Source organism: Scardinius erythrophthalmus (genome assembly GCF_964197995.2).
Source record: "Scardinius erythrophthalmus genome assembly, chromosome: 12".
Taxonomy (NCBI): Eukaryota; Metazoa; Chordata; class Actinopteri; order Cypriniformes; family Leuciscidae; genus Scardinius; species Scardinius erythrophthalmus.
In genome coordinates, this window is record NC_138232.1 from 37,158,364 (window position 1) to 37,184,569 (window position 26,206).

Genomic DNA, 26,206 nt, shown 5'->3' on the forward strand with positions numbered 1-26,206 from the left:
ATAATAATAAAATAGTTGTAGTCATTTTGCTTGCTTAAATTCTCTCAATACAAAGTCAATAAACTACTGAATTAATTTAAAGTGTGTGGATTTATTCCACACACCTCACTGTTAGATGATGAATACTTAATTCATACATTAATACATGAGCAAAGCTCATATTTTCAGGAAACAGCTGCCTGTAAAACAGTTTACACATAGCAGATAATTTAGGTTTAATATCTCTGTACCACTGGACCACCTCAAAGATGCATTAACGGGGGTGACCCAATAGAAGCAGAAGCCAGATGGTCTGGCCTACAACTGGACTAAGAGTTACTGTAATTCTCAAAGAAAAAAAAAAGAAAAAAAGGCTAGAACTAGGCAAGCAGGGCAAAGAAAATGGGTCGTGCCTGTTATTTCGCAGATAAGAGCCGTTATACGCGTGATGAATCCCCTGTAAACTGAAGCGGGACTTCAGGGCCAGTCCTTCAAAATTCATTCAATGATAAACCCCGTCCAACCAACTTTCTAACGGTCACAGTCTTACAAATAGTTTGATATTATAGTTTGGTACATATATAAACCATGCGACGGGACCGTTAACAAATAATATTTTCTCCTGCACTGGCTAAAGTTTTTGCGGCCGTCTAGCTCGTGCTCGTGCTCATTCCTCGCGCCTGCAAACCGGGAGCTGAACGCGCCTTCTCCTCCGCATCATCATCATCATCTCCCGGTATATGGCCTGTGGCGAGGCGGACAAACGTTTTATTAGTGCATTAGCCAACATATGCTGCTCGTGGCTGCCCAAAGGCAAATTATCCTACAAAATAAACATGTATTTATCTGCTTTTAAAGGTACCGCAATAACAAGCTCGCTAACATGGGTTAGCGCGCGAGCTTAGCGCGAGCTCTCCCCGTTGCTTGAAAAGTAATGCAAAAAATAATCCGTTATACGGCAACGGGGAAAAAACGGGGCCAAAATTAAAAGACGCATGAACTTACCAAGGGCTGTCAGCGATGAGACCTACGTGCACGAAGAGATGAATGAGTTGTAATCCAGCGCGTCCAGTTTTTATTATCCAGTTATTTTGAAAGTCGGCCAAATATTCCCTTGTTTCGCCCCTTCTCAGTTCTCACTGATGCCACTGTCCGCAGCCCTGCCTCTCTCTGAACTCCTCCTCAACCGAACTCAGCATCGCACTCTCTTGCGCCCGCCTCTCCGGTCACACCCACCGGGGCCCTTGTGGAACGGGGATTGGATTGTACCGGACCTTGACCACAAGCTATTGGTTTATTAGCATTACACCCCCCAACAAAACTGATTGTTCATGCAAGCTTTCTTTCTTCTAGTGGGAGCTAGCTTGTATCATATTGGTTTCAAGGCCGTGAGCGTGAAATATTCACCAAAGAGGGCAGGGTACTTTGTTTAATTTACAAAATAGCCTAGAGCAAAAAAAAAATAAAAAATAAATAAATAAATAATTACATTTTAAAATAACAAAATAAAAATGTAAAGCATGGAAAGTCTACCCATCTTGACATTTACAACCTCGTAATTGTCTTACATTTTGCGACTCATTTCCGATCGATTCTTTCGAACAGTTCGTTTCAAAATAACTTGCATTCGAAACAGATACAAATAATGAAAGCTGTAAATATATTCACTACGTTGTATTTGCAACATTTCTGCTATTGGGCTATGGTAACTTACTTTTTATGAAAAATTTACCATAATTTTACTTAAAATAAAAAATAAAATAAAAACATGATTACAGTTAAACCATGGTAACCACAAATTAACCATGGTTTTTCTGCGCTAACCATTGATTAGCCATGGTATTTGTTGTAAAATTGTGGTTACAAATGGTAATCAATCCGTCAAAAAACACATGGTTACTTCTCTTTTACTATAATAAAACCACGGTTAATTTTCGTAAGGGGACAGACCCAAGCTCTCGGTTCGAGACCAGTTGTTTAGAATCATTGATACAACTCCAAACTGATTCGTTAAAAAAAAAAAAAAAAAAGGATAAGGCATTTTAAAGGATACATTTATCAATACATTTCCTCACTGACATTTCAATTGCAAATGACTAAATCCAAGATGTACCTCATGTCAAAGATTTAAAAAAAAAAAATAGTCTATCTCTGGTATTTATCGATTTTGATGTTTCTGTCCCTATTAAACAAAGTTGTTTTGGACCAAGGATCTAAATGAACATGAGCATGGATCTGAATCATCTGGTAGTCTGGCTCGCACGGCGCCCCCTGTTGCCATTTATATAAATAAATCTACCATTCAAACTTTCCACTTTTCTTTTGGCTCGAGATTGTTAAATCGGTAGATATGTAATTACCTGGTTTATATATAGTGCATCGACACAAACCTCCCTAAAGTTCCTGTTATTTTATCTTAGAGCTATTACATTCACTTACTGCTATTGAACATAAATTAACTTAAAGGGATAGTTCATCCAAAAATGTAAAAAGCTGTACGAGTTTCCACCGTTGACGCCATTGACTTCCATAGTATTTTATTCCTACTTTGAAGTCAATTGGTGCCGTCAACTGTCTGGTTACCATCATTCTTTAAAATATCTTCATTTATGTTTAACAGAAGAAACTCATACAGGTTTGGAACAACATAAGGATGAGTAAATGACAATTTTTCTTTTTTGGGTGAACTTTCCCTTTAAATGTCTTATTCATAACTTTCCATAGAAGTTGGAATTCAAATGAAACAATCCTAGTACACCAGCGATGCAAAGGCATGGCATAGTGTAATTTCTTACAATGATGACAATCTTAAAGAAATTCTATTCAAAGTTATGTTTTATTTCATTAGTTGTAAAATAGTCCCATATGATGGTTCGTACTACAAAAACAAGATTGTGTCGATTCCAAACCTCCAACCTCCTCTCCCACATAAACCTTTACAATCTGGAAACAGAACAAAAAGTCACAATAACCAACATTTCAAAAGATCTACTGAGCCAACCTCAACTAAACCCCAAATAGCAGGGCTGATCCAGAAATGCTCTAGAGCTGCTTCATTGACTCTCATGAAATAACTGCACTGTGACAGGATTGTAAGATAATGCTTGGAAAGCTTCTCAATCTAGTCCGAGCCGAGTTTTGATCTGAATATTCAGTCAAACAGACACTCTATTGCTTTGTAGAAGATAAAGTGATGATGTGTTGGGCCTTAGCAAGTGGAAGTTATAACCTGCTTCAGTGGGTAGAAGTAGCTTTAGTGTATTTTGGATCAGACCTTCAACCAAACACCTAATAAATCGGACTTTTTAATATTAATTTGAATACATCTTCAAATTTGTTTGGAAAATCTCCCTGCATCAACAAAAGATAATTAAACACACCAAACCGTGAATAAAAGGACATGATCAAAAAACTCCCTAACGTTTAAAGAGTCGTCTTCAGATGCACATACGAAGCATGAAATGTTAGGGATGGCAGTTAGAAAAAAGACATGATCTTCCCTTTTGTGAGACACAATAGCTTCACAAGACTGCTTAGGAATTCTGTACATCCAACTCTAAAGCCACGAAATTCTCCATGGATGTGCTCTCAATCCTACTTGTACAAAACTACTTCTCAGATAAGGGAGATTTCGTTTTTTTCTTCGGAACCCTGAGAAATAGCTGCAAATCGATATTCGTTTATTTCTCCAAACCACTTCATCTAATCTAGTGTAATGCAGTTTCAAATGAACCTTTGGGCCAAACAAAGCATTTCAAACAGTCATGTGTATTTCAATTCAGTACATGTGAAAAACGCAACTCTACAAAAGAATTGCGAAGTTTTTTTAATTACATTTTGAAAAAGGCATTGCGTTCGTTCCAGTTGAAATGTAAATTGAGTGCTATAGATTTCATTATGAAAGTACAAATTTGTTGCACTCGCTTGGAGTCCAAATCTAATTTCTCCATTACAGGGGAAGGCAAAAATGTTTAAACAAGGCTTTAACACTGACTCTTGATTAAACATTTGTTAAAGAAGAGGTTAAAACAGTAGGGCAAGAGTGAAATGTTGAAGTTTTTGCTCTTCGGGGGGTTTCATGAGAGAGTGAAGCTGTGTCGCCTCTATTTGGCTGCAACTTCATTCTCAGCTGGTTGGCCTGTAGCGGTTTCTGCAGTTTTAGAGGCCTGTAACAGAGAACACAGCAGACAGAGAAGTGAATCAAGAGACAATTGACTGATGATATATAGTCAGTTATGTAAACTAACCAAACTGCTCTAACAAAAAGGTTACAGCGCACTAGGGCTGCAACAACTAATCGATAAAATCGATAATAATCGATTATGAAAATCGTTGTCAACGAATGTCATTGTCGATTAGTTGGTCTGCTCATGTCACGGGGAGCGTTTACTGTCACATACGAAATGGCAGAGAGTACAGATCAATCGGCGGCAGAAAAAAAGTGTGCACCCCAAGTCATCTAAAGCATGGGAGCATTTTACATTAAATGCAGCAAATAAGATTGTAAACTGCAAGTTATGCAAAGCTGAGCTTGTGTGGCATGAAGTAGGCCTACCACAGTGATGCACGAACACATGAAGAGGAAACACGTTGGCATCACGGATGAAGGTGAAACATCAGCACGCTAAGCAAAAACTGTATATCCTCATTATATGAAGATGTGAAAATGATATAGTCTAGTTTAATTCAATGCTACCGTGTAAACAGTTTTGTTTACTTACTTGGGGACAGTCAACTAGATCTATTTTGTCTCGAGCGTCAGGTTGCGCAATCAGTTCGCTCACGACATAAGTGATAGATTAAAATAGCGCTACCGCAGAAATAGGTTAAATTAAATGTTTACAAAGTGAAGCACTAAATATAAAGGCAGTTAATAACAGCAGCAGTAAAAGATTGCTTTTTAGTTACTGTAGTCAGTGGTTTTCAGCGAATGCTTGTGCACTAATGCATAATTTTTCCTGTCCTTTTAATCAAGCCTGTTAGCTTGCTGCGTACCTCCATTCGGCTCTCTTTTTATAGCATTTGTCTACTATTAAGTTTTAATTGTTTTTTAAACGCGATCTACTGCGGCTCTACTACGTTCACATGCTTGTTTTCAGTCTTTCTATATTTAATTTATCAATATATCCTTATAATTCATTTAATTTTAAATAAAATTTAAATTAATTATATATTTCACAAAATTAATGGAGAGGAAGTACCAGGAAGCATTCCAAAAAATTAAGAGTGCTATAAACACCACCAACAGCAGAATGGCTTTAACTACTGATATGGACAAGTGTTGCCACTATGTCAAAATTAAAGATTATATTAGTAAAACTCAATGTGTGGCTTTTGCACTTTTTAAAGTACACTTTTACACATAAATACCCTGATTTAGGATTTTATTTAGTTATAATAAACAAAGAAATCAAAAAACAAAACAAAAAACTTTTTATCTGATTAATCGAAAAAATAATCGTCCGATTAATCGATTATCAAAATAATCGTTAGTTGCAGCCCTACAGCGCACCCATAAAATTCAAGTAGCTTTATACCGACATGGCTGTCGTTCATTTGTGCAGGCTGATGCTATTTTCACATAATTAAAATGAATGGGGACAGTCAGCTCCGTAATGGCAAAAGCATCATAAGGCTAAAGGCCGGTTCACACCAATGACAATAACTGTAACTGCGCATAATTTTACTCATTCCCGCAGTTTTTGCGCTTATACTCAAAGTGCGCGCACCTAAAAGCCGCCTCTCAGTACTAAATTGAGTTTGTTTTTGCCGCTTATTGCGCTTAAACAGTCAAATACACACAAAATGTCAAAATGCCAGTCTTGGCGAGTATTCACGTAAACACAGTCAGTTATGTTTTAAGTGAACATAAATAGTTGAGAAAGAAAATGCATGTGTAACAGTATAATGGATCAGTACATCAGCAGGGCCGGATTATCCATAGACGGGATTGGGCGAGTGCCCTGGGGCACCAGCCAATAGGGGGGCACCAAGTGATTAAGATAATGACTAGACTTTAAAATATTTTTCATGTTTTGTATATATATTATTTTGCTGGAAGAGATGCAGATACAAAATGAACAGTTAATGATACAATATATACAGAGAGAATATTAATTATATCCATAAAGAATTGACCGTTCGCAAAACCCCGCCCTCGAACGGTCCTCGTCCAATCCTAGCTCAGCAACTGTAACTAAGGAGAAGGACCCCCGTGACCGTCAAACATTGCGATTTTCAGCAAGATGGTGAAGAGGGGTCGGTTTTTTCGCCTTTCCAAAGCCCAAGATCCAAGCGGAAAGATGCCGACAATGGATTAAGACAACCCCGACAACCTCACTCATGGGCGTCAGTTTGGTTTGAAATGTGCTGGGGACAGAGACGCATTCGGAAGTGCATTTACAGAAGTGCTGGGTATAATGACGCATTATTTATTTTTTTCTCTTTCGCTCAGGTCATGTTTTGAAAGACGATGTCCTGTAGCTTACTAATGTAAATAAATAAAAATGTATACAAAAATGTGATGTCCAACTCGTTTTATGAATAAGAAAGCCTTAAGTTTTCAAAAAGCATTAGACATCTCTGACCCACTAATCTACTTCATAAGTACCATGCTGACAATATGACATGACGTGGTTTAACAATGATTACCAAATTTCTCTCTCATATTGCTCCTCATAACCACTGAAAACGGTCAAAAAAATCGAACCAAAAGTCCAGGTTAAAGTTAAGGACGTTATCTGACATTAAGCGTTTCTGCTTCACATTTTCAGCAGGGCAGCGTGGGTTGTGGGTTGGGCTGTGGGTTGACTCCACACGGTTCTCATGGGGTTTATACTAACGTGAAAAAGCTTTACGTGTCTTAATGTACCTAAACAACGATAACCAAATTTCTCTCTCATATTGCTCCTCATAACCACTGAAAACTGTAAAAAAAAAAAAAAAACAGTTTTTTTTGGGGGGGGGGGGGGGGGGGCAGAAATTACTCAAGATGGATGAATGACCAAATAAGAAGTATGATATGCCTGATAGCAAAAAAAAAAAGGTTAATAAAAGCGCTGTATACACGAACTCAATTCGGTAGTGACACACTAACCGAAGTCAGACTGGCTGCGGATTCTGTGCGTGTGTTTGCCGCCTGTCAGCGCTCGCACGAGTATACCGAAATCAATGTGTTTCTATTTCTAGACTTATTGTTATTGCCCATGAACAATCAAAAACACACATAATTATGCCAAAATGTCCATCTTGGGGGTTATGTCTTGAGTGAAAAGGTTTGGGACATGTGTCAGTACTGGATCCATGTATTAGTCTAGGTCTTAAAGTGAAAGCAACCTAATATATACTAATATTAATGTCAATCTAACAACAACAACGGGGAAAAACGTTTCGGTTACTCACGTAACCTCTGTTCTCTCTAGAAGAGGGAACGAGTATTGCGTAGTTAGCTTACGCTTCGGGAAAGCCTTTCTTTCTCGAGATACTGAAGCCAAAAATTATCCTTAATTTTTATAATCTTGTCAACGCAGTGCGGCAGCCTGCAGACCTAGGGCAAGCTAACTAGCGTGCCCATTGGCTGCCCTGCGGCAACTGCAGCAGCCTACCGCTGAGCCCTTGGCGTGACGTCACGACCAATGAGCGCGCTTGGCGCGCTTAATGCGTCACAGCCCGCGAAAAGGGGTGTGGCTTAGCGTATATAAACAGGGCTCGGAGGCTGCTTCTCTGGTTTCTGTCGCATGAAGCGAAATGAGCTCGTGGCGCGAGCACGGCGGGCTACGCAATACTCGTTCCCTCTTCTAGAGAGAACAGAGGTTACGTGAGTAACCGAAACGTTCTCTTACGAGAGGTTCTCTCGTATTGCGTAGTTAGCTTACGCTACGGGAACGCCCTTGTCAACGCCGTGCGCGCCCAGCATCCACTGAATGAGTCCCAGGGAGAGCCCGGGGAACGTGATAGCGGAGAGCCGGGCAGCCCGAAGAGGGCTAGCGCCGTACATAAGCACACACTAGGGGGTTAGGAGCGGCACGGCCGGTCCTAACTGCCAATTCCCTGTATAGTGCAGCTCAACCAGTAGAGCTAAATCACACAACGTAGCCCGCGCACAGATAGTGGGCTGGCATACGCGAGACTTAGACTGATAAGACTTTCGCCTGCAAGGCGGGAACATCCAGGTTGTAAAACCTAACAAACGTGGAGGGGGAGGCCCAGCCTGCCGCTGCACAAATGTCATGAATGGGAATCCCGCTGGACCATGCCCACGACGAGGCCATGCCTCTAGTGGAATGAGCTCGAACGCCCAATGGGCACTGCAGGTCTTTAGACGCATAAGCAGCAGCAATAGCGTCCACTATCCATCTGGACAGGCTGTGTTTCGAGGCGGCGAGACCCTTGGTGCGCCCACCAAACGAAACAAAGAGCTGATCCGAGCGCCTGAAAGCGGCGGACCGTGAAATGTAGTTTCTCAACGCCCTGACCGGGCAGAGGAGATTACTATCGGCCTCGCTGCCGTGCATCGGCAGGGCTGAGAGGGAAATGACCTGTGCTCTGAAGGGAGTGCCCAAAATTTTTGGAACGTACCCATGCCTCGGTCTGAGAATGACTTTGGAGTCATTAGGTCCGAACTCGAGGCACGCGGCGTTAACAGATAACGCGTGAAGGTCTCCCACTCGTTTGACTGACGACAGTGCTATCAGAAAAACGGTTTTGAGCGTGAGGTATTTCATATCCACAGTTTCCAAGGGTTCGAAGGGATGCGCTCTCAGGGCCTCCAAGACCAGAGAGAGATCCCACATAGGAACCGAGGGGGGTCGCGGGGGGTTCATCCTCCTGGCTCCCCTAAGGAAGCGGATGACGAGCTCGTTCCTTCCTAATGCGCGGCCCTGCTCAGAAACCGAGAGCGCTGAAATGGCCGCAACATAGACTTTGAGCGTGGAGGGGGACCTGCCCGCGTCCAGTAGCTCTTGAAGGAAACACAGTACTCGCGATACCCCACATGTCTGTGGATCGAGCCCCTTAGCAGTGCACCATGTGTTAAACACTGACCATTTCGACATGTAGAGCCGCCTCGTAGAGGGGGCTCTAGATTGTATGATCGTGTTCATGACCCCGTCTGGCAGATTAGCGTGTAATCGTTGAGGCTCCACGCATGCAGAGACCAGCGCTCTGGATGGGGATGCCATATCGATCCGCGTGCTTGAGAGAGGAGGTCTCTCCTCACCGGTATCGGCCAGGGGGCTGAGTCTGCCAGCTGTATTAGATCCGGGAACCAAGCTTGGTTCTCCCAGCATGGGGCTATGAGGAGCACTGAGTGGCGCGCTTCCCTGATTCTCTCGATGACCTGAGGCAGCAGAGAGACCGGGGGAAAAGCGTACAACGGGCCGCTGGGCCAGATCTGGGCCAGCGCGTCCTCGTTCTTCGAGAAGAACTCTGGGCAGTGAGCGTTGTCTTTTGACGCAAAAAGGTCGACTTTCGCTCTGCCGAACCGTCGCCACAGTGACTGGACTGTTTGGGGGTGTAGAGACCACTCCCCAGGGGGAACGTTGTCCCTGGACAGTCTGTCGGGGCCCTCGTTCAGGTGGCCAGGCACATGCGCGGCTCTCAGCGAGCGCAGAGAGTGCTGAGCCCACACGAGGAGGCGTTCCGCCAGGGTGCAGAGCATCTTTGATCTGACACCGCCCTGGTGATTCACGTAGGCCACTACCGATGTATTGTCCGTACGGACTAGAACATGGTGACCGTGGAGGAATGGGAGGAAGTGTTTGAGCGCTTTCTCGACCGCGAGCATCTCTAGACAGTTTATGTGTAGGAGATTCTCCTGGTCTGACCAGCGGCCATAGACCGGTCTGCCTTCGAAGAGCGCTCCCCAACCTAGGTTGGAAGCGTCTGTCGAGACAACTTTCCGGTGTGAAATCACTCCCATAGTCACTCCTGTGTGATACCATTCGGCTGCCAGCCAGGGCTGCAGGGCTGAAATGCATCCCTGATTCACTCTGACTCGCAAGCCGCCGGCCGCCCAGGCTCGGTGGGGCACGCGCATTTTCAGCCAGCGTTGGAGCGGGCGCATGCGCAGTAAACCCAGCTGGAGCACTGCTGCAGCTGAGGCCATATGCCCCAGGATACGCTGGAATGTCCTCAGCGGAACCCGGCTGCCTATTTGGAGGGATGCGGCGAGAAGGCGGATGCGGCGCGCGCGCTGCTCCGACAGTCTGGCCGTCATAGCCACCGAGTCCAGTTCTATTCCAAGAAAGGAAATTGACTGACGGGGTGATAGCGAGCTCTTGGTCCAGTTGACCGAGAGACCCAGCTCCTCCAGATGGCTGAGAAGCGCTGTTCTGTGAGACACAAGTTCCGTCTCTGACTGCGCTAGAATAAGCCAATCGTCCAGATAATTCAGTATTCGCATTCCCTGTTTCCTCAGGGGAGCGAGGGCCGTGTCCATGCATTTCGTAAATGTACGGGGTGCCAAAGACAGGCCGAACGGCAGGACTGTGTACTGATATACTCGACCCTCGAAGGCGAATCTCAAGAATGGCCTGTGACGGGGAGTTATCTGGATCTGAAAGTATGCGTCTTTTAGATCGAGAGAGATAAACCAGTCTCCTGGGCGAATCTGCGCGAGGATTTTTCTGGTTGTGATCATCTTGAACGGCCGTCTCATGAGGGCTTTGTTCAGATGTCTCAGATCTAAAATAGGTCTGAACGCTCCGTCCTTCTTGGGCACGAGGAAGTAGCGGCTGTAAAAGCCCGACTCGCTCAAAGAAGGATGAACCTGTTCTATAGCCCCTTTGCGCAGCAGCTTCGCTATTTCTGCTTGAAGCAAGTGCGCCGCTTCTGAACTCACTCTCGTCTCCGTCTGTGCTGTATAGCGCGGAGGGCGACGAGCGAATTGAAGCGAATAGCCGTGTTTTATAGTTTTCAGCACCCATTCTGACGCGCCCTGAATCGCTTCCCATGCTTCCGCATGCATAGCTAGGGGTCGAATGGTCTCTGGGCTCAGATCGCCGCGCTGCGCGGGATGGGGAGCCTGTATCAGAGAGAAAGGCGCGGCGCGCGCGCCGCTGGTGCTCGAACACGGGGGCTGGTAAACAGTATTGGCCGACTGTACAGCGTTCAGTAGCTCGGTCCCATCGGATGGAGCGTGATTTGCTGTCAAACAACCCAGGCGCGAGAGAGGCGTGGGGATTATCATGTCTACAAGTGAGTGCGCGTGCTCGTGAGCGGGCGCAGGGTTTACACTTATGACACGGCCAGTGTTTGGGAGCTTTAGAGGATCCGTGACCCAAGGTAACTGGCTGGCAGAGCGAGCAGCGGGTAGGTGTGAGCACAAGGTTGTGGGCACATTTCCTACATTTAATACTCGAGCGGCTTGCGACCGCTTTATGAGAGAGCGCTCTGTACGCGTTACCATGGGGACCCTGTTTGTGTGAAGCAGTGAGCACATGGGAGTGGGCACATTTTCTACACTTATAACACCCTCGGCTTGAGCCGCTGTTGCCCGGGGTAACCAAGTGGCAGAGCGAGTTACAGGTAGATGTGAGCACAGAGTTGTGGGCACATTTACTACACTTATTACTCGAGCGGCGTGTGACCGCTTTATGAGAGAGCGCTCTGAACGCGTTACCATGGGGATCGTGTTTGTGTGAAGCAGTGAGCACGTGGGAGTGGGCACATTTTCTACACTTACAACACCTTCGGCCGGAGCCGGAAAGCCCGAATTTACACTCTTTCTGAGATTTATTTGGGCCGCCGTAAAAACGGCGTTTGTGTGCAGGCGAGCGAGTGGTATTACTGGCTCGTTGGCTGCGGTGTAAGCTGCTGCAGTAGCCTGCACTGAGGGGACTGACAGAGCTGGGCGTTTTGATGGCGGTCCGGCCGCAGCGGGACTCAGCCATCTCTTCCTCCCTGCGGGTGCTAGGAGGACTTCGCGGGCTCAGACTTCAGCGTTATCTTGGGACGCGGACCCCGGGGGGGCGGCGGTCTGTGACGGCTGGTCGAGCGCGACCTAGGGCGGCCGCCCTGGCGTCGCTGCGAAGTGGTTGGTGGCCAAGACGAGCGCTGTGTGGAGCTGCGCGCAGGAGGCTGAGCTTGAGAGCGGCCTGCGGCTGGGCTCGAGCGGCGAGGCAGGAAGAGATTCATAGCCTGCGACGCCTTCTGCACTTCAGAGAAGCGGTCCACAATCCCGCTGACCGCAGGGCCGAAGAGGCCGGTGGGCGAGAGCGGGGCGTTGAGGAAGACAGCGCGTTCTGACTCACTCATATCCGCCAGCGTCAACCATAAGTGTCTGTCGATGACGGTGAGCGCGGCCATAGATCTGCCGATGGCTTGTGCAGCGGTCTTAGTAGCACGGAGCGAAAGGTCCGTCGCGCTGCGCAGATCTGTTAAGGCTGTATGATCCGAGCCCTTCTCGTCCAATTCGCGGAGGAGGTCGGCTTGCAGGATCTGAAGAACAGCCATCGAGTGCAGGGCAGAAGCAGCTTGGCCGGAGGCGGCGAATGCGCGGCCGGCGAGAGCTGATGTGGTCCTGCAGGCTTTAGACGGCAGGGCAGACTTTGAGCGCCATCTAGCAGACGGCGGGCAAAGGTGCGTTGCCACCGCTTCCTCAACGGAAGGGATGCCGGTATAGCCTTTCTCGGCGGCCCCGTCCACCTGGGAGAGAGCCGAGGAGACAGACGAGCGGAGTCTAGCGGAGAAGGGCGCGTTCCACGACTTCGACAGCTCCTGGTGGAGCTCAGGCAGGAAGGGTGCTGACCTAGAGGCTGGCGCTTGGCGGCGGCTAGGCAGAAAACACCCGTCGAGTCGGTTAGGCGCGGGCTCCTTGGGTGGGGACCAGTCCAACCCCAGTCGGTCGACCGCTTTGGTGAGGAGGCGGATAAGCTCCGCGTCGACACTGGAGCGGGACCTGCCAGACTCAGGAGTCGAGGAGGCGGAGCGGTGAGAGCCCGACCACTCCTCGCTGTCCGAAGCAAGCAGAGAGCAGCTGTCAGCGGCGTCATCTGCTTCATCCCCTGAGGCGACGGCAGTGCGGGCAGTAGCCGGCCGCTGCGCGTCGGTGAAGGGCGGGGGAGAAGGAGAAAGCGAGGCTCGCGGGAGGGGCTCCGGCGAGCGCTCAGCTATAACCACCGGCTCTGGAGGCCTTTGAGAGCGGCGTTTCTTCTTACGCGGCCCTGAAGAGGCAGCCGGGGAAGGTGGAGGATCGTCAAACATGGCGAGTCGAGCCCGCAGGGTCGACATCGGCAAGTCCTCACACTGTTCGCAGCCGCCCGAGGAGAGGGCGCGGGCTGCGTGGTCGAAGCCCAGGCAGAGAGCGCAAACCACGTGGCGGTCTCCATCGCTGAGCGGGGCTCTGCACGAGCCACAGGATGAGCGAGGCATTTGCAACAACGCCTCGCGCTCTTTTAGATGCAAAAGTGTGTCGCGGGGCGAACACACAAACACATACAAAACAGAGCAGTAAAGGATATGATCGCCGGATAGCGAAGCAGGCAGGGAAAGCTGAAGGCGGCGAAGGCGGCCGGCGTCCTCAGGCTGAGATCCTCGGCGTGCTGGTCGCTTGTTTCGACGGCGGCTTCCTCAGAGAGCAGCGATGCGAAGAGCTTCGCTGAAAAGACAGAAATCAGAGAAGCAGCCTCCGAGCCCTGTTTATATACGCTAAGCCACACCCCTTTTCGCGGGCTGTGACGCATTAAGCGCGCCAAGCGCGCTCATTGGTCGTGACGTCACGCCAAGGGCTCAGCGGTAGGCTGCTGCAGTTGCCGCAGGGCAGCCAATGGGCACGCTAGTTAGCTTGCCCTAGGTCTGCAGGCTGCCGCACTGCGTTGACAAGATTATAAAAATTAAGGATAATTTTTGGCTTCAGTATCTCGAGAAAGAAAGGCTTTCCCGAAGCGTAAGCTAACTACGCAATACGAGAGAACCTCTCGTAAGAGAACTACCAGTAGCCTACTTAAACTTAAAGCACTGTTTGCATCTGTATCTTTTTTTTATTTTTTTTATTTAAGTTTATATGCCCTGTTGTAATTTGTTTATTAGTTCTAATTTTATTACTGACTGTTCACTTGATTACTTAAAGGGATAGTTCACCCAAAAATGAAAATTAGCCCATGATTTACTCACCCTGAAGCCATCCTAGGTGTATATGACATTCTTCTTTCAGACGAATACAATCGGAGTACACTCTCATTCTCAAGCTTGGAAGAGCCAGGACATTTTTTTAATATAACTCCAATTGTATTCGTCTGAAAGAAGAATGTCATATACACCTAGGATGGCTTCAGGGTGAGTAAATCATGGGCTAATTTTCATTTTTGGGTGAACTATTTCTTTAATTACTTGAGAATATTCTACTTATATTAGGTAGTTTCTTATTGCTGTGGTTTACTGGTAAGATTTTGATCATATTTCCCACATTATTGCCTTAATCCAGTGTTTCTCAACTGGTGGGTCGCAGTCAAAGTTTTTCTGATGCAAGACTTTTATTTTGAAAGACGTTAATGAAAGCTGTTGACACTTCTGTCAGAGAAAAACGTGCCTGATTTTTATCTGCGGTCAGATTAGATGTTATATGTCAGTGTCATTATTCTAACGTTATTTTCGTAACTTGTTACGAAATAAAAGTCTCTCACCTCAGAAAAGTGAAAACTTTCCTGTCCTGTCAGCCGTTATACTGTGCTCGTAGCACGCACGCTCTTCAATTGCACGCGCAAATGTGGCGGCACGCGCTGTATATCACTTCACTATAAATAAAGCGCAAAAGAAATTACGAGCATGCAACGTCATAGTTATGTTGTCAATTAGCAAGTCATGAAGTTATCAAAAAGTACCAATAAATTATAAATTGTACTTCGTTTAAGATTCGCATGCGGGTACTGTATTCATCAGGAGCAGTTTCCATATGTTTCATTAACAATTCATGTTAGTATTGTGCATTTATTTACCATGGTAACTGTTGTTTCCCAAAAATGTCAATTTATTTTCACAGTGTTATTTTGTTTATTTTTAATGACTGTGGTGGCTCGTACCAACTTACTAACTTTACTGTATTAACAAAAAATATTTTGGGACTGCTATTTAATAGCCTTACCATACACTGCTTGTTCATCAGTATTAGTCATATTCTTACAATTTATGTGTATGTTAAGTAACGTGGGATGTAGTTGTGTGTCAACCATTTTTTGTCAAAAAAATTGGCTTGGTTTTTAAAAAAGCAAATCTTTTATATTTAAAAAATAGATATTATTAAAAAGTTAGGTAAAAAAAAAAAAAAAAACTTAGGTCACGGCTTAATGACCATAGGAAAATGTGTGTCCCATGGCCAAGCCAGTTGAGAACCACTGCCTAAATCCATACAACTTGCAGGCCATATTCTAAGTTACATGAAGCCATATTGTTATTTGCTGAAAATTCCTGTGTATATTATACCCAGTTTTTTGCAGAAGTGATCTAGTAGATCTAGTATGATCTGTAGATCTAGAACAGACGTGGAGATTGTCGATGTATAAACATCTTTTAAATGTGCTTTGTTCCTCAAAGCTTCCATACCGCTGTTGTCTGGCTTCTGAAGATTTGTAATATAGCACACAAGACATCTGGACTACCTTTACGGAGCTTTAATGGTGCATTTTTGGCTCTTGACAGCATCTGTCCCCGTTCATTTTTCATTGTATTGAAAAGAGCATTTAGGACATATTACTAAAGAAGAAAAATTCATGTTTGGAAACATGACGAGGCCTCACCTTCTTTTTCTTCTTCTTCTGTGCTTTGCGACTTGCAGAACTCTGGATCAGAGACTGAAAATGACAGAGAAGAAACCAAAACATCAAGCTAGGAGAAACCTATTTAATATACATTTTAAACAGATTATATTGGTCTAACATACCTTCAGTTCAGGATCTTGAACATCCTGTTCAGACTTGTAGAGTTCTGGTTCAAATGGTCCACTGGTGATTCTCAAGGGCCCATTGGCCATCAGCAGCACTGTGAACTTAAACTGAGCCACGAATTCACCTAAATAGAGATACAAGTGGATAGAGGGATTTACCATTTGAGCAGGTAAAGAAAAGGGATAAAGCAGGGGAAAAATGGTGCAATGATAATGAGACTGACCTTCTTTTTCATTCAGTACAGTAAAAGGCTGCAGAAGCTCATGTTTAGCGCACTCTACCACTCCCAAACGAGCTTTCCCTTCATCCTCAAATGCCCTGTCGGACACAAAGAAGTCTTTAAAGTCATTATTCTAGCATTCTCATGTGCCAATACAATTACAAATATAGAGCACATTATCAAAAACTCCAGAACATCGTTCTCGAAAGTTCTCACAGCATTCTGTACATCACCTGCTTCATTTATTTAGGAACAGACTATCTAATGCAGGTGCACCTCTTTGCTAGCAACATGATTTAGCCAAGTTATGAACCTAAGGACTGAAGAATGGTTTTGCCCACCTAAGAGTGAAGGGCATAGCGTCAAAGCGTCTCTCCACCTCACTGAAGAACATTCTGGAGGTCTTCATCTTCAGCCCATACTGCTTACTGGGGTCCCGTTTGTAGATGGTTGTCCTCTGACCTCCATCTCTTGCCTATGGGAAAGATCATACAGACTAAATGTCCATTTGTCTCCACTGTTTGAGATCTATGGGATTACGATCAAGATTTACAATGGCAGGTGTCGTTCGTATAGTGTGGGTATCACTTACCTTCCCCTCTCCTGTGCTGATCAGCACATCCACGGCATAAACTTCATGAACCTCAAACTCTGCCTTCTCATGGTCCTTCCTGTTATGAGACAAACGTGCTTGCAAATTTTGCTGCAAAAAGTTCTGAGTGGCATTTAATTTGTTGCTATGTGGTTGCTTGCTTTTTTAAGTCAAAAGAGCCTAGCCCGAAACTTTGTCCACAAGATTTCATCCAACAGGCAAAAATCTTACAGATAAACAGCAATTTTTAATAATACTAAAATACTTATCCCACCTTTACAAGCTGATACTGCAAGTAAACCATCTGTTGATCAATTTTCCCCAAAAATGTAAACACTATGTCTCTGTGGCGGCCTGAACACCTGCTTATTTGAGAAAATAAAGGAACAATATTCTGTTTTGTTTTATACCGTTGTTGATCTGTAGGGTTCTGGATAATGGTCTTCTCTCCATCAATAACATGTTGCTTTAGTTGATGGGACAGCATACCTATCCATGAGCAAAAGAGGAAAACTGTGAATAATGGCACATGCTTCAATGAACAATGGGCGGATCACAGTCAGATATTCATACTGGCTTCTGCAGGTACTTTGAATTGCTTGGCTTTCATGTTTTGTGTGATTAAATGTGATTAACGGGTTAGTTCAGCAAAAAATGAAACATGTTTGAACTTCCATTTATCATATTTGATGTGCTCTATTATATGCGTGTTGATCAATGTTTATATGTGAATAAAAGGCTAAATTAAATCTGTTCATCAATTGTGTGTTCAGAAGACTTGGATTAACCTCTCAATTCATATGGATTACTTTTATGATCTCATTATGAACTTTTTGAAGCATGAAGTTATGGATGTGTGGAATCCAGAACCCAACCAAGGAAAAAATGTTTTAAAAATCCCAGGTTTCATTAACTACACAATTTAGACTACATGATATCAGGCCGATTTTGGCACGATCCATTTGTCGTGGTGATTCGTAAAACGACAATGGGCATGATCATTTTATCTCGTAGTGTCATAATGGATGACATCCAACTTTACAGCGTCCCAACAGAAAGACTAGTATGCGAGATTCATCACATCTGTGGCACTGACAATAGAGTGGTGCAGGTATGACGTCACTTTGTAGGCCAACCGGCAGTTAGCATCACACTGGTTCCCTTGACAAAAACCCAATAGGATTTTCCCATAGGGTTTTGGATTATCGCTACATTAAAATTTGATCAACAAAAGTTTGATACTTACACGTTTTGTCCATCGAGATATCACATATGAACACAACTTTTATGAATTTTGAAGCCTGAATGCCGTCGCCAGAAGTAAAAAGCTAAAGGTAGTCTTTAAACGAACAACACCACCATCACTACGCTTCTGACAACTCTTTCAGTTTTTATCTAAAAACATTTTTCCAGAAAGTGTAAGTTAGAATAGTTTATAAGAGCTCAGTTATAAGCATAACAAGACCGTAAAAGTGGACTGAGTTTACCAGTTCGGCGTGATGTTTAATCTCCCCGACAGCCCCTGTAGTCCCATTTAGCCACTTGTTAGCAACCGCCTTTTTCAAGACACATAACAGGTTAAAAAGAATCACGAGTGGGGTAATACTGATGTATTTTATGTCGTAGAATAAAACATGAAAGTGTCTTGAGCTTGTGTTCACCACAGACTTTTTTCAGCCATTTAACCAAAACCCCAATCAAAAAAACCACTGACTTCAGGACGATGGAACCGGAAGTGCTAAAACTCTAACTCTCTTCCATGTTTTGGCCAACAAAGTGATGTCATACCTGCACCGCTCTATAGGAGCACAGAAGCTCTTCCGTACACCGCTTTCAAACATAGCGAAACTAAAGAGAGACGATGGCATTGGTGCTCTTAGGTGGAATTATTCAATAGAGGAAAGGTTCATAGAGCTATGGCAAACATCACTCCGGCCTTTATGATGTTTCCTTGAGGGACTACCACGACAGAGTGAAAAAAGATACATGCTGGCAAACGATAGCGGAGGACCTTCAGCAAACCCGGTGAGGACTGGAATTAGTCTGGAACTGGTCTGTTTAATTGTGGTTGGTCTGTCCCAAATGAAATAATAGCAATAACTCACCCTCAATTGGATTGCACTTGAATGAATGGGCAATCTTATTCCAGGCCTCAGTTACTTGATTGTTCTTCAAAAAGTAAATGGGGCAGATGGAGAAGATACAAGACTTTGTATTAGAAACAAACCATCACTATATTTGAATAAAAGACATACTGGCTATTCTCTACGATCTTGTGTTGAGGGGCTGGCTAATGGCTAACAGCTAATGGTCTCAGATTTAAAGAGTTCCAACCTTATCTATTTTCCACTTTAATAGTGTGAAGAACGTACTAACCTGGTTGCCTGGTTTGACGAGACGCAAAGCTGCTTCGGCACACAGGTGTGCTGCTTTGAGGACATCAGCTTTCCTTCCTGTCACAGGTGCTTCCTAAAACAAATCAAAATGGTATCAGAGAATTAGGGGATAAAGAACAGTCAACCGAAAAGTCACTTGTTTTGTGTCTGGGTTTATGTTGCAATTATCATGACACTTATTACATGGACATGAAATTATTATTTGAACACTACGAGTGAAATAAACTAGTATATCCATGTAGGAATGAGGAAATTGGCTGCCAGGGAAGGGACATTTTAAAAACTTTGACTTTTAAGGGACTGACCAATCAAAAATATTCCAGAGAGGCTTGTTATACTTTATAATTGCACTTTAAGAAGTCCATGAAGCTTTAGAAAATTAAAAATGTAGAAACAGTGGGGGGGGAAAAGTATATATGCGTGCACACACACCTTGGTAGCTCCAATAACAAAGCTATGTGCCACGTTGGAGATGAAGCCATCAACATGTACTCCTAGATCACTGTTGAGAGAATAAGAGATATTTATGAGGGAACAAAGAAAAAATAGACATACAGCTGAAGGAAAACCTGAGCAAAAACTCCTATGTGTTTTCAGAAAGCATCCAAAAAATGAACATAATAAATCTAGCAATTTTTATATTTATATATTTACTTATATATATATATATATATATATATATATCACACATGTACATCTGTAACACTATAATGTGTTTTGTTATCTTGGCATTAAACTTCAGAAAACTAGTAAACGGCGCTCTGTTAAAACTAGTTAAGGGACTGATGGCAAGTTAGACATCTTTCTCTCTTCTGACCACTTTAATCGATCTCTCGCTATTTTTTTTCTCTTTTGGAAAGCCGTAGAAACGCCATTGTTTTTTCTATTGCTAATTGAGCAAATGTGAATGCAATTTCCATTCACCACTACAGAAGTTTACCCAACTATGACGACTTCCATCATAGTTGAGAAACCTGGAAATGTGAAAATGTCCATTGCTGTGAACCTTTGAGCATCTCCAAATGAATACAATAAAAAATGCCATTTTTAAAATGACAAGGTCTGTTATGGCCACTTCAATGTTTCATTTTTATTTTTGAATTTCACCCCGAATTATGATACATATTAATTTATTTGTTGTTTTTGTATTATTTACTTGTGTATTTCATGTACAGTATACTTATTGCTATTGAACTGTAATATTGGCACGCCCTTTAGTGACATATTTAACTAGTGACAGGATATGGCACTGAACCAGTTTTCAACAGCAATGTAAATGTGCGGGTGTATGCCGTACAAAGGAAATAAGAAAACCAACTGTTTATTTCAAAGATGAATTACAGGACTGCTTGTTGATACCAGCCCCCTGATGGTAGAAGTCAAAGCTTAAAGGGATAGTTCACCCAAAAATGAAAATTGTCATCACCAAAGCCGGGCGTACACTGTACAATATATACAGTAATAGTCCGTTACAATTGTTGCGTGTCAGACTGTACGAACACGATCCTCGCTGTAAGCCATGTCACACTGTAAGATCTCAGCTGTCATTAATGTCAGACTGTGCGACAGTCAAGACCAGTTAAAATCAGACGCACGCAAGAAAACTCGTCCGGAGTTTTACATTAATCAATGACACGTTCTGTGACCATGTGCTACATCACATGCGGGATTGAAAGAAATCTCTAACGTTAATTTTGGTCATGGCTTGTCTTGAAAAACAAAGACAATTTGACGGTTGTCATAGGAGAAGTCACACAGCAGGACTTCCACAGAAGGAAAAATACTATGGAAGTCAAGTGTCTGGATAACAACAATCTTTAAAATATCTTCTTTTGTGTTCAACAGAAGAAGAAAAAACCTCATACAGGTTTGGAACAACTTGAGGGTGAGTAAATGATGACTCATTTGAAATGATTTTCATTTTTGGGTGAACTATCCCTTTAATGGTCCAATGCTTCTACAAGGTCTATAAAAGAGATTTCATAACAATTGTGTTGCAGAATCTACCTAAAACACTTTATTAAAAACGATTAAGTGTGACATTGACGTGCAGAGTGAAACACAGAAAACAAGGGAACAAGCAGGAAGACACAATCGGAAGGGGCAGAGACGGCACTGGGATGTCACTGAGGGATAGAGTGGAGAACACTGCAGACAAGATGGGCAGAGGAAGGAAAAGACATGAGGAGGTCAGACAGACGCAGACGAACTGGAGAGGGGGTTTGCCTACATTTTCACCAAATCTCCATCTTTCATCGTGTAGTCTGGGTCGCTCTTCAGGGGAGAGAAGTGGCAGACACAGTTATTGACTGACACACTGGTGGGGAACGCAATGCCTGCAAGAAAGGACAACCACCAATCCTCAACAAAATAAAAGTTCTGCAGAATTTGTGAGGAGAGAAATATTTCAAATTAGGCCAGCAGATCTCTCTGAAGGAGACTAAACCTGAACCGATCGATTCTGAATGGGCTCAATAGGACGTCTCTTAATTTAAAGCCCACTCACTCTCTTACTAAACCACAAGCGTTTAGCAACATCTACCTTTCTTCATGTCCTTCTCCTTCTTAAAGATCTTCCCAGTCTCTGCCATGATGAAAGCATCTCCTTTCTCACAGAGGCTGAGAACTGATACTCCTGGTTTGGCTGCCTCGATGACCACCCTCAACGCCTCTAAAGAGAGAAGAACATAAAATAGAGACTAAAGGGGTGTTACAAAAATTTCGCGAAATTTCAAGGAAATTTTTTTTTTTTTTTTTTTTTTTTTTAACAATAAGCCATTTTTTCCATGCGACCAAATTGAACCTGCTATGAAATCTGTGTGGGGAAATCTTTCGCTCTCACTGGAAATTCCCAATAGTCTGGATCCCTACTAAAATAGCTGGATTCTGTACGAGAAAATTTCAGAATGCTAAAACTACATTTGGATTTACTTTTTCAAACGTATCTACAGACTAAAACATGTTTCTCAAAGGGGTAGAAGTATTACAGTCCAGCAAAATATGTTGAATGGACATTGGATTCTGACAATATGAACACTTTGGTGAATTTTCTCCTTATAGTAAAAATTTCGTATTAACTTTTAAAAGGGAGAAGAAACATTTCTCATATATATTGTTGTTGATGCCAAAGGCTGTTATTCAAATCAAACTGTACAGTGTTTTGGTGTAAGTCCACTGCAGCACCTTTTTTGAAAACATAAATTCAACATTAAAAAAAAATAAGCGGGCGGTCACACTACAGTTTTTGTTCCATTGACTTCTATTCATATGCATGCAGGAGACAGGAAACACAAGCTCATGCAAGTTTGGTGAATACATCATATCACGTGAAGACATGTGACCAAAAAAAAATGTATACATCACGGCGTGATTTCTTAGCTGAATAAAAGAGGGGGGGGGGAACTGTGAAAAAGGTGCTGTATGTAATTTTTTGAATGTACTAAAGCATTAAAATACCAGAATTATTTTTTGCAGAAAAAAATCGTGTTGGTAACCAGACAGTTGACGGTAGCCATTGACTTCTATAGTAGGAAAAAAAAATACAATGGAAGTCAATTTGGTGCCGTCAACTGTATGGTTACCAACATTCTTTGGTTAAACTTGAAGGTGAATAAATGATGACAGAAATATAATTTTTGGGTGAACTATCCCTTTAAAACTTTTTAACATCAGATTTAAGGACATCGTTTACTTAACAAAAAAAATAAAAAAAAACTGTTCTTGTACTGTGTTGGGATGTCACTTGAAAGCAAAGTCCTGAAAAAAAGAAGTTGAGAACCACTTATAATAAAGGACCGTCACACTTTTCATTCTATTGACTTCCATTCATACGCATGCAAATGCGCGATAATCAAGCTAATGTGAATTTCACAGTTTAAATGTTCAAGTTTGTTGAACTCTGACATGTGAATTCATATCACATGACGATGTGTGACCAACAGAAGAGCGTTAGTATTACAACCGTCGCAGTGTCCATAGAAATTGTGCGTGCTCGAAGTCTGCGTGGCTGAGGCTTAAAGGGATAGTTCACCCAAAAATTAAAATTCTGTCATTAATTACTAGCCTAACCCTCGTGTCGTTCCAAACCTGAAAGACTTTCGTTCATCTTTGGAACACAAATGAAGATCTTTTTGATGAAATCTGAGAGCTTTCTGTCCCTCCATAGACAGCAACGCAACTACCATTGTAACGCTTCAAAACTTTCATAAAGAGATTGTAAAACAAATTTATATTAATTTATAAACTAATTCATGAGACTCAATCACTTTATATGATGAACAGATTTAATTTAGGCTTTTATTCACATGTAAATATTGATCAGCAAACATGAACAGAAGCTCAACCAAACCTGCTTGATGCTCGAGAACAAACCTCATTGGTTCTCGCTGAAGCTCAAACGCGCTGCGTAACACAAGAACGAACCTCATTGGTTCTCACACGTCAAACGAACATGCTTGAGTTTCCGTTTACCACAACTGATGTGAGAGTTGATGAATGTTTATGTAAATAAAAGCCTAAATTCAATCTGTTCATCATATAAAGCGATCGAGTCTCTTCAGAAAATTTGGACTAAACTGCTCAATTCACAGACATCCCAAGTCTAGCGGCTCCCTGATGCCCGCAAATCAGTTAAAATCTCCCGGAAGCAAGAGCGCGCGCTACGCACGGCAGAGAGAGGGAGCGAGAGACCTTGCGTGTGTGCGCTAGTGTGCGTGTGTGCCTCGGGATTTTATCTCTACTTTCGAACCGAATTAATCAGACCCCCCCCCCCCCCCCCCCGTGGGGTGTAACGATACCCTCATGTCGCGATTCGATACATATCACAATACTGAACTCACGATACGATATTATTGCGATACTCCAAGACATATGATAAAAGGTTAACAAAAAATGTACCGTTTATTAAACTGATAAATTTGATATTACATTGTGTGTATAAATGAATATTCTTGGACTTGGTGCTGGAAACCCAAAGCACAGGACAATAGAGACGCCAGAATAAAAATATTCATGATTCTGAAGCTGAAAATACAGAGTTATTTTAGACTAATATGTTTCTCTGTAACTGACCAGATACATTTAAAATAATGTATCTCCACTTTTTTACACAGATATTCCCCTATTGCATTATTATACATTATATTCAACATTATATATAATATTTTAATGTAGTACTGACACTAAAACTCTGAAAACTTAAATTTTTTCTCACATAGTAATTTTTATTTTGGGTGAACTATTCACGATACATATTGTTGCATTTTTGTATTGCGATATATTGTGACACGATATATTGTTACACCCCTAGTAATTAATGACTGGGTGAACTATCCCTTTAACTCAAAGAAGATATGCAGATAACAGGTGCTTGAGCTTATATGATGGAATGAACTTCTCAACACATCTTAATTTCTTTTCAGCAAAGAAGACAAAATGTGGAAAAACTCCAAATCACGGAGTCATCAATGAGCCTCAAAGAGTAGTGCACTACCATTCAAGTTCACTGAGCAAAAAATACAATGACCTATAGTCATTGACACCAACAGCTCTGGAGTGATAATGTCAAAAGCCCCGTCAGCATCCCCTCAACATCTTCATGAAGTTCACTGCCTGTGTAAGCAATGCTGACAGATAGGATGGGAAAGCTCTCAAGGCATTGCTCTGCAATAGTGGACATATACATGTGGAAAACTAACAATAAGTCATGCCTTTGAGGACTAACCCCTAACAGCTGGCAATGCGAGAGCCACAAGTGTCCACTGACATGCACTGAGGGCTAATGCTAGCTAGCATTAGCTCCAGAAAGAGTCCCTCCATACTGTAGCACTGCAAAAAGTGCACAAGCTTTATAGACGTGCACTGGAGGAACAGCCATGCATTTAAAACAGGTCTTAAGCGGCTGCATATTGCATAAGGTCAGAGCGCCGGGCTCTGGTGTCCCACGCTTCTCATCTCGTCCTAACACATGGCATGCACGAGAGAGCAGCGTGGAGGCCCGTGTCACCGACCCAACACCTCCATCACTCGTAACGTCAAACTCACGGTTGGCGATGTCACCGCCCATCTTGTATTTGGTCACGACCAAGTCCTCGGCGATGGTCTGCTCTTGCTGTTCGTCGTCGGACATAGTTGCACCGGCTCTCTAAAAGCGTCTCTCTGTCAATACGTCGTTGAGCGGACAGCAGAAATCAGTCACGCTACCACAGCGACTCGCCGTCCGTCAGGCTCCGCCCACAGCCTCCACGCACAGCGTAGCCACGCCCACTACGCGGCCACAACTGAGGTGTCGTCATTTACGATGGCGCCAAAAGCCAACCGAGGCTTTTGGATATTTTCCAAAAAGGTCACAATAGTAAAAAAATAAATATATTGTTTTCTTACATTCCATCTATCTATCTATCTATCTATGCGCAATAAGATTTCACAGTAAGTTTTTTAAAACCTTTACACTTTATGGGGTTAATCAGTTTCTATGGCCGACTTCATGTAATTTTTTTTAAGCTCTCTTAAAAAAGAGCTCTTTTCAGTTATTTCTCTTTTTAGTTATCTCTTTTTCCTCTTTTTCAGTTATTTAAGGATTGAAAATGCCACAAAACATTAACAAATCTACATTTATGTAAATAAAAATGACATATAATCAAATATATTATAGGCTGTAACAGAGAATGTCTACGGCTCTGGCTGTAATATATAGAGCTGGTAAGTCCCGCCCCTTCCGCAAAACCCCGCTGGACCTCAAAGTTGAAAAACCGTCAATGCAAGTGAATGGGAGAAAATAATTATTTTCTGGTCCCGTTTGAATTGTGCCATGAATGTGAACATATGTTGTCTGTGAATTTTTTATATAACTTTTCGTGTAAAGAATGCTACAATTTAGCGGGTAGAAGTTTGATACGGTTAGACTTTGTGTGAGAGCACTTTGTGGACTACAACTCTCGACGCGTTTGAAACGTCAACACCATTCGCACACGGACACTAGCTCACGGATCCCGCTAAACATGGCTGTGTCTTTGGTGCACTTCACCGCCTTCTTTCAGGGAGAGGACAAAATCGTTGAGGTTGGCGAAAACCACGGGTAAGTCAATGGGGTGACGTCACATAGGCGACATGTAGTCTTTCTCGTTATGTCTTTTCCACAACT

At 43.2% G+C, this 26,206-nt stretch overlaps 2 protein-coding genes across 3 annotated transcripts in view; both read right to left on the minus strand.

Moving 5' to 3' along the window:
* The window catches only part of myh10 (myosin, heavy chain 10, non-muscle), a 57,482-nt gene extending 56,287 nt beyond the window's left edge, over window positions 1-1,195 (minus strand). For both annotated transcript variants that reach the window (XM_081381194.1, XM_081381193.1), the window contains exon 1: window positions 985-1,195. The gene's annotated coding sequence lies outside the window, so the exon portion shown is untranslated. The remainder of the gene's footprint in view (window positions 1-984) is intronic.
* Window positions 1,196-2,659: 1,464 nt separating this feature from the next.
* On the minus strand, window positions 2,660-25,784 carry pa2g4a (proliferation-associated 2G4, a). Its single transcript, XM_081380735.1, has 13 exons — window positions 25,108-25,784; window positions 21,608-21,736; window positions 21,296-21,401; window positions 19,498-19,567; window positions 19,046-19,138; window positions 18,775-18,838; window positions 17,080-17,158; window positions 16,670-16,748; window positions 16,419-16,552; window positions 16,081-16,175; window positions 15,854-15,981; window positions 15,711-15,764; window positions 2,660-4,145 (listed from the first exon to the last, which is right to left on the minus strand). The coding sequence occupies exons 1-13, from the start codon at window positions 25,190-25,192 to the stop codon at window positions 4,083-4,085; spliced, it is 1,179 nt and encodes a 392-aa protein (XP_081236861.1). The 5' UTR covers window positions 25,193-25,784; the 3' UTR covers window positions 2,660-4,082.
* Between the last annotated feature and the right edge of the window lie 422 nt (window positions 25,785-26,206).

What these genes read in the sequence shown, in the direction of transcription:
- pa2g4a (XM_081380735.1), bottom strand. Translation starts at nt 25,192, where the DNA reads ATGTCCGACGACGAACAGCAAGAGCAGACCATCGCCGAGGACTTGGTC. An exon ending in GATGGAGATTTGGTGAAAAT is followed by an intron (nt 19,568 to 21,295) that starts GTAGGCAAACCC and finishes TTCTCTCAACAG; the next exon opens with TGATCTAGGAGTACATGTTG. An exon ending in CAAGTGCAATCCAATTGAGG is followed by an intron (nt 17,159 to 18,774) that starts GTGAGTTATTGC and finishes GCTCATGGATAG; the next exon opens with GTATGCTGTCCCATCAACTA.